Genomic DNA, 14,665 nt, shown 5'->3' with positions numbered 1-14,665 from the left:
CACCAAGTATAACAATTATTTACAATGTTTTTGAATAGATGGCGCTGTTTAGTGGGAAATACTTCTGAAAGAAAGATGACATTGCTTAATAAGAAATGCTAGAGAAACAATGTTTAGTATATATATTATAATTTCAATAATTAATAAAAATAAATAATTAATACTACTTAACATATAAAAAAAATAATTTAATATTTACATAACAATCGATTAATAAAATGAAATTTAATTAGTTAAAAAATACAAAAAACAAAATTCGATGCATCATCACTCAGTGTGAGATATTGAGTATATGTTAATATACTCAATGCCGAAGAGAAAATGTTAATATATAACCTACGTCACTGTAAGTGAAAGTTGAAGCTATTTTCGAAGGATGGGAGCTAGGCTCGACCGCAATAGTACTCCCCTTCCAAAAAATACTACAAGTATTTGGAATTAAAGCGAAACCTCTGACCAGATCTTGTAACTATTTCTGGAGGATCTGCTGATTGAATGATAGGTGGTACAGCTAGAGTTGTCATAGTTGGTGATTCCTCAATGTTTTTGAGAATGAAAGCTGGTTTCAATTGGTCGACACTGACTGATGTTTTTACATGAATGTCCACATAAAAAGTATTTTCTGAACGCTCTGAGACTCTGTATAGTCCATCATATGGTCCACCACACCGTCTCTTCTCACCAAAACGCAAGAACATGATCCAAGAGTTGGATGGACGAACACTTTCATGTTCGTATGAGAAGAAGTTAGAATCGATCTCAATCTTGACATGCAAGTTCGCGGTTTTTTCAAAAACTCATGAGGATCAACATTTAGAGTTGAAGGTTAACAGAAGTTTGCTGGTAGTTGCAAGGGGGTTCTTTAGACGAGTCCAACGCTGCTGCACCCAGGGTCTTCGTTTAAAGAAGATCTAAGTCAGAGGACAACAGGTGGAAGAGATTCAGTCCATTTTACATTAGAATGACGCTTCAGACCTTGCTTCAGGACTCTGTCGAAGCACTCGACAAGTCAGTTGCTGGAAGGATGGTATGGTGTGGTAAGCACTCTGGTTGTTCCAATTATTCGAGACAGTTGATGAAACAGGTTGTGATGTTGCTACATTACATCTGTGTCAATATTCTACATTTATGATTGCATGCATTATATATTTTTCTTTCGTCAATGAGAACTTACGGGAGGAAAAAACCAAAGACTTTGGTCCACTCTGAGTATGTGTATTTAAAACAGCGCCAATAGAGGTATCAGAAGCACTCACTATAAATCAAAGTTTTTGATTTGGTGTTTGGTAACTAAAGATAGCAGAATTAGCTAATTCTTGTTTACATTTTTCGAATGCCGAAATTGCTACATCCGTCCGTGGGACTGAACGTTTATCGTTTTTCTTTGAGTCTTTTAAAAATTCGGTTAAAAGAGCTTGTGAGGCTGTGGTGCTTTTCAAAAAGAGAGATAAAAATTTGTTATTTCTAAAAAACGTTTGAGTTGTGCAATATTGTCAGGTTTAAGAAAATTCAGAATGGCTAGTACTTTATGAGGTAAAGAGGGAAACCATCTGCAGAAATCAAATAACCGAGAAAGTTAACAGATTTTTTTCCTAAAGCAAACTTTGATGAGTTAAGTTTAGGGCCGTATTGAGAGAAACAGGTAAATATTTCCTGCAGACTTAAGATATGCTCGTTTTCGTTAGCCAAAGCAACAAACACGCAATCGAAGTCCGGTGTGCAGACGTCGAAGCTTGCTTAGACTTGATTCATGAATTTTTGACCTACATTTTTCAAACCAAAAGGCATAAAAACGTCTCCGAATAGTTCGAAAGGATTGGTAATTGCAGTTTTAGGTATATCTTTGGGATTCACGGGAATTTGGTGACACACTCTGGTGAGGTTAATAGCTGAGAAAATGATTTTACCGTGAAGCAATTGCGTACATTCTTGTATATGAAGGAAAGGGTGCCGGTTGGAACTAAGCTTTCGATAGTTTTCGCAAGGGCGCCAATTACCTTTTTTTTTTTTAACTAGATGTAACAGATTGGCATGTTAGACATTTAAACTGTTTTATGAACTTTAATATGAGCAACAAAAGTTCAGTTCATTGAACGTGTTCAAAGAATTTGACTTATGAGCAAGTATCTACAATAAGTTTTAAGATAAAGATTTTTTTTTTTTTGAAAAAAGAAAGAGAATCGTGAATGAGATGTACTAACCAAGGGATTTCTAAACTTTTCCAAGCAAATTATTTGCTGTATAATTTTAATTAGATTCTTGTGTGCAAGATTGAAAAATACAAACATAGTTAATACAACTCATTTTTAGAATTCATTCTTCTCTAATTTGAATTAATATGAGGTATTCATTATAATTTATAAATATAAGATAAAATATAAATAAAGCGAAATTACAATGCTGCTCATAGCAGTTCTTCAAACCACAAAATAAACAAGATTTAGTTTTTTTTCTCGATTTTTTTAATTCTCGAACGAGAAGAATAGCAAATGCTGAAAACCCAGAACACTCATAGCTTTTCTTTTACTTAGGGGAGGATACTTATATAATATATTACATTATTTAAAACTCTTTCAACTCTACCTTGAAACTTTTTTCTAAATTAACAACAAACTACTAGTAAAGCAATAAGTTAGTTTATTTAAAGTCACCACTCTTCCATGGAGCTCCATGCACTCTTCTAACCTCACGCGGTGTACAGTTTGAGAATCATTTACATAAAACATTTATAAAAGAATATTTATTATTGGTCAAAATATCAAACACATGTTAATGGATAATTTATTATGCTTTATCATTTCATCTCATCATTCAATAATAAATAACAAATTAATTATAATTCCTGCTACACTATTTCAGAGAAAAAGCTTTTAAGATTACTGACTAGAAGTAAAATATATTTTTAGAGATTACTTATTTTCAGATAATAATACTTTATACTACTTTATCATTTATACTTCATCGGTTTTATCTCAATTATTACTCAGGTTAGAAAGAGCAAAGCAGAAATTAGAATAATCAGATATCTGTTTTGTCTAGTGAGCTCAATCCTTAAATAAAAAGATTTTAAATTTTAATTTTTTCTCTTCTTTGTTCTATATCTATATATACATATATATTTTAAATTTAAATGAAACAATTTTACACAAAGTAATTTTTATTATAAAATACTGTTTATGAACACACTACGGTAGTTTCCATTGGTCTTTTCCCTCAAATATAATTAATAAATCAAAATTCTCTTAGATGATGGTTTTGAGATAATTTTAATTATTATTCTCGTTTTTTAGCTTTAATAGTAATTGGTTGTAATTAGAATTTTTTTCTTTTTGTTTTATATTTTTTTCTTTTAACATTTATTTGAATTATCTTACATGAATTTGATTTTATACATATAAAAAAAATGGTTTATTAACAGATTAAGGTAGGTACCATTGATATTTTTTATTCAAACAAAAGTATTAGATCAAAATTCTTACATGCCTGAAGTACCTTGATCCAGAATACATATATTTTTAATTGTTATAAAAAAATTTTAAAAGTGATAATTGCCTAAAAAATTACCACTATATAAACAAATTAAACATTGACAAAATTTAATGATAAAAAGTACGAATTTTGGCAGTCAAAGAGATTTTTTTATAGTAACTTCTTCACTGATTTGTACCTGAGATTCTTTTATGCCTGAATTAGATTGATAGAAAAATCTTTTTCTTCAGAAATTGATTTATAAAAAAAAATTATAATGACAATCGTCTTGAAAAAATTATCATAAAACTACCAAATAAAAAAAATATATAAAATTATTAATTTCTAAAGTCAAATGTATTATTATTTTTTTTTTGTAGAAACTTTTATCACTAATTTGTACCTGAGATTCTCCCATGCTTTCTGCTTCCTCCAGATCTATTTCATCCTCTTTGTAAGTAGAAGATTCAGACCAAGCAAACAGCCAAAATCAGTGCCTATTTTCATGGCTTGGGTAGCTGTACTGAGAAATATCACAAACAATGCCAAAGGTAGAGTACATGCATTCATATACATAAGATAAACTTTCTTTGAAATTTTGCCTCTCTCTCTTTCTTCCTCTTTAATGAGTTTTCCATCGGGTAACTGCACTTGCTCCAAAGAGTTAACATTGGTAATTTTATCCACTTTAAAAAAATGATAAAATTCTATTATCAATAAATAATTCCAACATTACCTTTAGACAAATATACATTTGCTAATAAATAAAAGACAAAATTAAATGAAAGTCAGGGTGCGTAGCCAAATTATTCAACAAAAATAAGCACCTTTTAAGCACTTTTCAAGAAATGAAATAATATACAAAGATGCTTCACACTAAAGTACATTTAAAAAAAATGCTAGTTACATCTTTAAACAATAAAACAATATAATTATTTTAGAAATCTCCATTACACATATAAATCTAAACCACATACCTTCAGTATTATCTTCCTCCTCTTCTTCTTCATCTTCAATGAGATCATCAGTTCTAGTTGATATCCTGGAATTCAACCTTGATGGAGGGCACTTCCACGACCTTCTAACTACACTTGCAGAGCTCGCACTCGACCTCAAACTCTCGACAGACTTCATGTGATTCAGGAGCTTGTGACCAGTATCAGGATCGTCTGGATCAGCAATGGACGGAAGAGGATCATCATGGTCACCCCAATCGTGGCAAGGCAAGGGACTGGAAGGATCGTGAGACATCTGCCGACTAAGTCTGGCTCTTGGCTTAATATCCGGAAATATATACATATTTAAAAACTTTTCAGTTATTTAAAGGAGTCTAAAATAATTGGTATGGCGTATTTATTAAGGTGTGAAAAACCAATCTTGGCATATAATACATTTTTCATAAAAGGAAAAAAAATAGACAATGCACATGGTGAAAAAATTAAAAGAATGCAAAACCCCCTATCCCCCCCCCCAAAAAAAAAGAGAATAGTTAGATAATAAGGTAAAAAAACTAAAAAATTTTTCATTCAGAATCATAACTTCACTCTTTTTCATTAATTTAAAAATTGCAAGTTTTATTACACAAAAGTTGCATGAATAAACTTAAAATATAATGAAATTTAAGAGTTTGGGATATTAGTAATGCAAATTTTAAAATAGAGATGCATAACATAACATACATGCTTTTTAACTTTTTTGTTCACCGAGGAAAAATTTCAAAACATTTATTTTCCTGTACATAACTACTTTCTTAATTTTTAAATAAATCTAAATCTTTGAGCTAAATTTGTTTTATACTTGTTTCAATTACAGAAAGTTAAAAAAAAAAAAATACTGTGGTGTCAAAAGATTTTATACACATTTTATCCTTATATTTAATTGTTTTCTTCTCAATTTATTAAAATAGTGTGAAAAACAGTTTTAAATTTTTCATATTAGTTACACAGGTTTTCAACTAATTTTTAGTTGCAAAGGAGATGCTCCATTGCCTAATTGAGAACCCCAGGTTGTGCACCTCTTTGATAAAACTGATTTAAACCCAAACATAAAAAGAAATAAGTTGCATATTAATTTTTAATTTATAGAAGCTCTAAAATACTTAATACTTCCAGATAATATCCAAATAAAACCATGAAATTGTTTTGGAATGCTTAAAAATATTAATTACTGCTTTAACCAAAAAGACCATTTCTTTTTTGTATATTTCATTATGCTTAACTAAAACTGATCTACATAAGTTAGAATGTTAGTAAAATACAATGCCATATCGCACATCAAATTTGTTAAAATATAATTCATTAACTTACAATAAAATACATTAACAAATAATAATTATAACTGTGATATTTTTATTCGATGTACACGGCACAATGCATAATTAGTTTGTTTATGTTCTACATGGCTTTATGCCTGTCTGTGTTAAGTAAGAAATATATAGTAAAAGAATTGAAATCTTTGTGAAAGAATATAGAATGCGTCACATAGGAGAATTGATACTTGACATGCTTGGCTTACTCGAAATATAATGGAGAGAACAGTTGCAGAAAAAAACAAATGCCACGTTTGAACAACCGATTAGGGTCGATATACCCACACAACGTTACTTGCAGGTATCCCATTAATCAATCCAAAATAACATTACCTGAGTAGACACTGTTCTGTAGAGTTGTTGCCTGGATATTAGACGAACAAGCTTATGTCTTTCCTTTGATGTATCTTCAGCTTGACTATTATCACTCATATATGCCTTTTTGGGTTTCTTCATATTAAAATTGACATCCTGCAAAAGGCTTTCCATTTCTTTGGGGGTACCTTGTTTCTTTATTGTGCAGGATTCCATTAACAGTACCTATAATTGCATACCAAATTTATAACTGATTTGTTCGTTGAAGTTTTAATCACAAGTCAATTTTAATCTTAAGAAAGTTTTATGGAAATAAGAAAAATTAGCAGAAGTAAATATGAAAAAAGAAAAGAATTCCTGATTCTTAAATATTACTAAAAATGAATATTAAAATAATAATTTTGATATACAGCGTGCAGCGGTTTAAATTTCATCTGAAATTTAACTAGTAGATGATGCACAATATATTAAATAGTTTTCATCATTCATAGATTGTGACTTAAGTATTATTTGAAAAGTATTTTATTCTGAAGTTATATCAACATAAATTCTATAAAAAAAAATAGGTATTAAGTTTTTATTAAAATTGAAACCAAATGAGTAGGAATCTAATAATGTTAAAATATTTGGCGCAGCAATTTAAAGTAAAAATTCTTTAAAAAAAAAAAAGAGAAAAGCATTGAACAAAAAAAAAAAAAAAAAATTCAGTTTAAACTTCTAAATAACAGTCTAGCTTTTTTAAATTTTTAAGTTGGTTTGTGATTACAATTGAGTATTTGGCAGTTTATATATCATACAATGACTGTATAATATCATAACATATAAAGACTGACTAATTTTAAGTAACTGAAAAATACAATACACTTTCTATAAATCAGGAAATTAGATTAGCTTTCATTAAAAAAATAAGCACAATTGAAAATTAAAATTTCTTTGCTTATTAATACAGACAAGATAAATATATTTATAAATAAAACAAATAAATTAAATTTTTTGAAACATCAGTCTATATTTTTAAAATTTTAAGCTTGTAAATATTGATTATTTAATATTTTTACCAGTCTTTCTTGATCTTTTATAAAAAAAAAAATTTCTTTTAATTTTAAGTCTTAAAAAAATATAATCGATTTAGAAAGTATATTAAAAAATATTTGAAGAGGGGAACAATGATTTCTAAATCAAATACAAATAAATACATAAATAAATATAATAATGATATTTTACTTTTGAAGAAGATTGCAGGAATTCCAGCTTATGAGTAACCAGAACAACAGTTCTTTGCCTCCTCAGGAGAAGAGTTTTCACACCGTGCTCAAACACATAAGCTCCAACATGGGCATCCAAAGCAGACAATGGATCATCCTTTAAAAGTATAAAATACAGAGGTATTTGAATCACGATTATATAAATATATATATTAAAAAAGGTGACTGTCACTAATAAAATCCCTAGATTATAAAATCAGCTATATTTTAAAATCAAATTAGCAAGACAGGAATCATCACAATATCAAAACATTCTAAAATTATTCTTTTATGAAATCATTATCGCAATTTAGAAAATAAATTTTTTTTTGGAGCATATGTTTAAAATAATGATAAACTCCATTTTTCCTTGTCTAAATATTTAGAATTTTCTATTTTCTCAAGCCTTTTTTTAAAATACTGTTTATGAATTAAGCTATAGAATGCCTACCATCATCCAATGTCAATGATCACCATTCATTCATTAAGGTAAAGCTATCGTCCTAACTTCAATAGATGACAGAGAAGTGTAATATTTTAAAATAAACTTTAAAGAAAACAAGGAAAATGATATATTGAAAGTTGAAAGTTATAAAATATTTTACAGGCTTTCACACCATGTTAAATCTTTAACTATAAATTTTGCTAATCAAACAAATATGCTAACATTTTAAAACCGTTTTGTAAATTAAAGAATGTAGCTTAGGTTTAATTAAAATTTCAAATAAGGATTCAGTAAAAATAAAATCAATTTCGCTTTCAGTGTGGATGTAAAGTTGAAGTTTTACATTCTGCTTCTTGAATTATACATTCCGGTTTATAAAATCGGATGCTTTATAAAATGAAATGTTCTCAGAACAAATGTGATTTTAGTTGGTGATGGGCACTATGTAATTTATATATATATGAAGTATTTCTTTCAATACCATGCTTTTAATAAATAGAAAGGTATTAAAGAAATATTAAGTTGTCTATAAATAACTTCTCTTACTAATTTAGTTATGTAAGTTGAATAGATTCCTTTACGATTAAGCCGACATACTTACTAGCAAAACAAGTCGTGCAGGAGAATAAAAAGCTCTAGCAAGAACAATTCTTTGTTTCTGTCCCCCGCTGAGATTCAGGCCCCTTTCACCGATTTCAGTCATGTCTCTAGCAGGCAATAAATCTATGTCAGGTTGCAAAGCACAAGCTTGGATCACTTGGTGGTACCTGTTTCAAAATCATATAAAATACAACAGGATTATAAAGGAAACAAGTCAAAGTTGGAAGAAAATATTTTGAAAGTTTTACACATTCTTTTTATTAATTAATTGAAAGGAAACCTCAAAACCAAGTCATCAGCCAAAAATAATCAGTCAGCACTGCAAGAAGCAAGAAAGAATCAGCACTGTCAATATGCCACATGATCAATGGCTTGTCATGACATGCCAATAGTCACTATAGTTTAATTAGATCTTAAAATTTACAATGTAAATTGTAGCGGGACGGTGGCTCAAGGGATAGAGGTCTTTCCTCCCAATGAGGTTAACAGGGAATCCCAGCGATAGTTGGTTGAAAAGAATGCGGCATCCGGCTCGAACCGATCACAGTACTGACATAAAATATCCTCAGCGGTAGACGGATCATGGGTTAGAATCTCTTTGCCATCAGGCTAACTGTGGGATTCTTAGATTTTTTTTTCCTCCATCTAACGTAAATGAGGGTTGTTAGTTCCAATAAAAAGTTCTCCACAAAGGCTAGTTTGATCTAGAAGTCCCTTGTCTTCTGAATTGTGTTAAAAGTTCCAATGGTATGGAGTTGAACATTGAAAGTCATACACTCACAGTAAACACATAAAAAGGAGAAAAAAAATTACAAAAGAATCAACAGAATGATCAATGTAACTGATGAGCAGTTGAACATCAGGAAATTGTACTTTTTAATTGTCATTTATGGTAAGCAACTTATTTAAAGGTTAAAATGAAGTGATGTACCATTGCACCACAGATATCTGATTTTCTTATGCATGAATTTATAAGTTGCTTTATGATAAACTATCTAATGGGCAAAAATATTTAAAATTTCTTACCTGTGTTGATGTTAAAACAGAATAAATAAATGTTAAACGGAATAAAAGCTTATATATATATATATAAACTTTGTTAAATTGTTTTAACTTAATATCGCAGAAAAGTCCCCAAATTGTTAAAATTTTGAATAAATTTCAGCTTAAAAAAAAAAAAAAACAGTTCTCTTCCCAGTTAACAAATCAAATTTCATCATCTGAAAGATCCTCCAGCTGATTTTAATAACTAGGGTACTTACTAAATTTTTTGTCGGTCACGTTTTGCATAATTTGTACAAACAAAACACAACCTTACAGTGCGATTTAAGAGCATGAAACATATATTTAAAAAAATCAGAATATTGAATCCAGGGACCGATCAAGACAAATTCAGGCCCGAGGCCCACCAAATTTTCTGGGCCCCTTACAAAATATTTTGAAATTAAATTACTGAAGAGTAGTCCTAATAATGAAAAAGAATCTATTGAACTGCATGATTTAAGAGAAACATTCTAAGAAATTTTGAAAGCAGACAATTGAAGATTGTTTTTCAAAGATAAAGTTTATGTATCTATAAATTCAAGCAAAATATAAAACAACAAAATATGTTATGTCAAAATAAAAATAGTTTGGTGACCACAAACAATTGAAATCAGCGATTTTCGCTGAAAGTCACTGATTAGCTGATTTTTTTTTTATTGTAAGCTGAAATTATTTTTTATTTAATACTTAAACAAACACATAGCAAGCCCACATTACATTAGACTTTTTACTAATTTTTGAGGCCCCTTAGAAATTGTGGGCCCTAGGCCCATGCCTATTGGGCCGAGGCTATAATCAGATCCTGATTAAATCCACTTTAATCTAATTAGCCTTACATAATCTGACATCTTGATTACACAACTAAAATGAAAGAATGTCTATTTTTGTGGCATTACTTGTGTTTTATTCACATTGTATCATACCTGCCAACTTTTAATCCCTTCCATTATCATTTTTCCCAGTGGTATTAAAATGGAATTAAAACTTCGATTTTAAGCAAAACAAATACGTTGTATTTGAGAAATTTAAGTTGACAACCATGATAGTAACGCATATTAATATATGTGCTTAATTTTTGTAAGAATAGTGGTGATCAATATCATTTAAAAATTAAGATTATGAAAGAAAAAAATAGTATAATTACTACCACTTTAAATATGAAAATAAAATCTTCCAGAAAATCCGGAAGAGTTGGCAGGTATGCTGTATAGCTAGTACAATGTGAAGTAGTAGACTGTTTATATATATATATGGACAAATAAGAGTTTATTTTCATATAAAATATAATGCACTAACCTTCGCCCATCATATGGCTGACCAAACAAAATATTTTCTTTAAGTGTTGCATTAACAAGCCATGGTTTTTGTGGTACATAAGCAATGAGAAGAGAGCTGTAAAAGATAGATACCATAAAAAAAGGCAAATTTTATATTTCAAAAATCAGAAATCAGTTTATAATTCAGAAACTATCTTTCTTAAAGCTACAATTAACATTTTTCAATATAAAGCAATTCTCTTACATTCATTTTTAGATTGATAATTTATTTTTCAAATATTTAAAATTTCAAAAGTCGTTGAGCAGTTGATCAAGATTTTCACATCCTTTAAAGTAGTTGCTTTCCTGCATAGCAAATCTGTTACATCCCAAGTAATTTAACTGAAATGCAGCATACCAGAACAAAGCTTCGTTCAGATGCATAATGCTTGGAGGGTTAAGCAAATCTTTTTCATAAAAAAAAATAATTAGATTTATTTTATGATTATTTAGATTTATAATGAGATTTATTACTTAGATTTTATAATTAGATTTATTTAAAATTAGTGATGCAAATTTGATAAGCTTTTTTCTTATTGTCTTAGGTCACACAAGTGAAAAACATAATGAAATTTAGGAAGAGGAACATATTTTTTGCATCAAGACATTGTGAACAAATAATATATTGAAAGTACAGTCTTTATTATAATTAAAATTACTGTTATTATTAAAAATATTTCACACATAAAGCTATGATTTACAATTATATATTAATATTGAATTATTTAAAAATACATTACAATGTTGACCTTTTATATCAGAAAAATACCACTACTGTGGTAAGATTATTAAAATACAAAGCTTTAAGAAATGATTAAAAAAATGGAAGCAAAATTTGATAAGATGGCACTCTGATGCTTATTATAGTCACAAGAAAATTTTAAATTATATTTTTCATCCTACCTTACACGTATAAAACCATTTTTTAAAAAAAAAGAAGAAAAAGAAGGACACATGTATAATTTTTTTATTTATTCATAGAAGAAAAAAATAACTTGGACTAGTTATTAACATAAATCTAGATAAAAACATTAAATTATAATTTCTTTATTCATAGGAATTGAGTAAACATTTAAATACATTATAAGATACTTTTATTAGATACATTATTAGTTAAGTTTTAAACTTATAATTAATAAATAGTAATTATGCTTAAGTAAATTTAATAATAAAATCCAAACAACATTATCAAATTTAAGAAAGATCAACTTTGAGCTGCATATAAATGTTAAGTCACAATAAAGTGCAAAAGCACAAATAGTGTCCAATAGACAGACATATAATTGGTTGGCTAATATAATGAAGCAACTTCTTCAAGGTCAAAAACCCTGTAAGTCAATCCTCTTTTTCCCCTTTCTTTTTGTAGTATAATATTTGCATCTGGCCATTTTCTTTTTCCCATTTTGTGTTTTGAATCTGACGAAGGTTCATCATAATAGCAATAAAAGAATGGCATCCCTGTTTATGTGCAGTATTTGTGTGTTATTTAAAAATAATCAACTTCATTAATAAACAGTGCAAAATACTGATTAAATCATTACAAATGCCTTTAACATAATATATTTAACAGCAAAATATGGAAGATGTTCACGTATAGTGCCATAGAAGAAACTGATTACAATTAATGGTTTCACATTACTGCGCAAAGCACCATTTATTGAGTTGTAGAAATTATTATTAACATTGAGAAATATTATTAACAAACAGTAAGCAAACCTGTTCCAGTTAACTGATCCACTTATCTGGTGAAGTTCTCCAATAATTGCAGATAAAAGGGATGATTTTCCACTGCCTATGGGTCCAACAACAATAGTTAACCTACCTAAAATAAACAATTTACATTATGAACTATATCCCACAATAAACATATCATTTCGTGCTTTTTTTCATAAAACAGAGATTTAATCAAATTTCAGCTTTTTTCATAAAGCAGAAATTTAGTCAAATTTAAAAAGAAATTATAAGAAAGAAATTAACCATTTTGATAATGAACTTACTTTTTAAAATGCTAATAACACATAACATAACTTTTATTAAGCAATAACACAATGCATTCTAGTTAATTTATTTCAGAAGTAAATTTACATTACTTTTCTATGTTTCTGTAAAAAAGTTCCAACTGAATTTTAATCCTATATAACAACTTTTTGATCATAGAAACTTGAATTTTATATTAAGATAAATCAGCAAAAAAGAGTTTTATATTGGAAGTATACATCAGATACAGTTAGTTATTACATTTTTCATGTTATCTTGACACTAAAATGACGGATGGGGTCAATTTGGTCTCTCTTGTTTTTTTGGTGCTCAGCAATTAAAACAGTAACCTACTGAAAATGTTGAAAATTTATGACTTTCATAATTTGATCCAATTTAAGTGCTTATTTAATTATTCATTATAAGGCACTTATAGAACCTTATATCTAGAATGATAGAAGGGGCCAGAGTGGGCCCTTTGGTATTTTGGTAGGTATCCTATAACCCCAGGTAGGTAGGTTTGGGTATAAGATACTCTTCAGTAAGCATAAGGTACCCCAATTTCATTAAAAAACAAAATTATTTCAATAGATGCATGATAACTATTTAAAGAGAAAAGGAAACTAAATTATCTGGATACTAATATTTAAATATTATTGAAAAGTCGATGTTCCATTTAGTCAAATATTTTTGATAACCAAATACAATAAAAGACCATAGAATTTTGTTGATCAAGCATTATAATAGTTTTTATTAAATTAATTATGATTATATTTTGAAATTTGGATCAGTTTATTGAGGTAAATTAGGTTGTCTTTCTAGCAATGTTCAGACTTTCTAGAGTTAAGTTGCTATTTAAAAAATCATTTTTATCATTTGGTTATCATTTTTAATAATAATTCATTTGGTTATCATTTTTAATAATAATTTATTTGGTTATCATTTTTATTAAAAAAAATCTAAAATTATTGGAGAACAAGCTTATTGTTTAAAATTTTTATTGTTCAAAATTAAATCGAATTTAATAAAAGCTAGAAACGAAGAATAAATTTCTAAATTTTTTTTTTACAGTATGAAACTAATTTAATAAATAAAATCCCTAAACATTGATGTGTTAATATTTAACCAACATTTTTTTCTTTTTTTCCATTATAGGCCAACAACTTTGCGTCCATACTAGCCAAATTTAGTCATTAAGCCAATAATTGGTCATTTAAAGAAATGCAAATATTAAAATCTGTAATAAGCATAACCAATCATAAGATAATATTTTCAAGTTTTTAAAACAATGAATAAAATTACTCTAAAATAGCAATTGGAAAGAATAAGAAAAATCTACTTTTCTACCATAGACTTGTTTTAAAATTTACCTAATACCTAACAATCAAGTGTGTTTGATCTGAAAATTGTATATGAAAATATAAAGTTTTAATTTTGAATTTGCTAAAAATTGCAGAAAAATTTAGACTAATAATTAACAAAATTATTAAAATTGTCCACATATGCTCCTTCTCCAATAGAATCAAACAAACTTTTAACCGGTCCAAAAAATTTACTACTCAATTCATACAAAGTTTAAATTAAATATATAAACATTTGAGTACATGTAGCAATAATTATTTTTTTAATATTTAACCTCAGTTTCAATAATTTTAAAAATAGCAGCAAAGTAATATAAGAAAAAAACAGTATAATAATAATTACCAGCAGGAATCTGTACGTTGATATCTCTTAAAGTTGGAACACTGTAATGTATCAAATCATGAGTAAAATATCCCCTTTTAATTGAAAGAAGAGTATTCTCTTCAAGAGGGGGATAATTATAGAATTCAGGGAGGAACACTCCATCGCCTTCTTCTGATCCTGACAGGTATACTTTACTTTCAAATGAATTCTCTTTCACTTGCAACTGAAATTATATTTATATCCTTATGTAACATAATTACTA

At 28.2% G+C, this 14,665-nt stretch overlaps 1 protein-coding gene and 1 pseudogene across 2 annotated transcripts in view; both read right to left on the bottom strand.

The window, feature by feature from the left end:
* LOC147809895 (voltage-dependent calcium channel subunit alpha-2/delta-3-like) overlaps nt 1-698 on the bottom strand; it is a 54,482-nt pseudogene extending 53,784 nt beyond the window's left edge. The window contains exon 1 of the transcript XR_015433546.1: nt 458-698. The product of XR_015433546.1 is annotated as a voltage-dependent calcium channel subunit alpha-2/delta-3-like (transcript). The remainder of the gene's footprint in view (nt 1-457) is intronic.
* The window catches only part of LOC147809894 (ATP-binding cassette sub-family C member 8-like), a 78,749-nt gene that overhangs the window by 22,001 nt on the left and 42,083 nt on the right, over nt 1-14,665 (bottom strand). The window contains exons 11-18 of the mRNA XM_087162926.1: nt 14,422-14,626; nt 12,457-12,562; nt 10,721-10,816; nt 8,382-8,547; nt 7,316-7,453; nt 6,110-6,316; nt 4,446-4,743; nt 3,872-4,154 (exon numbers count right to left, since the gene is read on the bottom strand). Of these exons, the coding sequence (XP_087019052.1) occupies nt 3,907-4,154; nt 4,446-4,743; nt 6,110-6,316; nt 7,316-7,453; nt 8,382-8,547; nt 10,721-10,816; nt 12,457-12,562; nt 14,422-14,626 (1,464 nt within the window). The 3' untranslated portion in view covers nt 3,872-3,906. The remainder of the gene's footprint in view (nt 1-3,871; nt 4,155-4,445; nt 4,744-6,109; nt 6,317-7,315; nt 7,454-8,381; nt 8,548-10,720; nt 10,817-12,456; nt 12,563-14,421; nt 14,627-14,665) is intronic.

The sequence above is a fragment of the Parasteatoda tepidariorum genome, chromosome 5 (assembly GCF_982258835.1).
Source record: "Parasteatoda tepidariorum strain Cologne lab strain chromosome 5, Ptep-v5.0, whole genome shotgun sequence".
In the NCBI taxonomy this organism is placed as follows: domain Eukaryota; kingdom Metazoa; phylum Arthropoda; class Arachnida; order Araneae; family Theridiidae; genus Parasteatoda; species Parasteatoda tepidariorum.
Note: the sequence above shows the minus strand (reverse complement) of the source record. Positions and strands in the feature narration are given on the sequence as shown.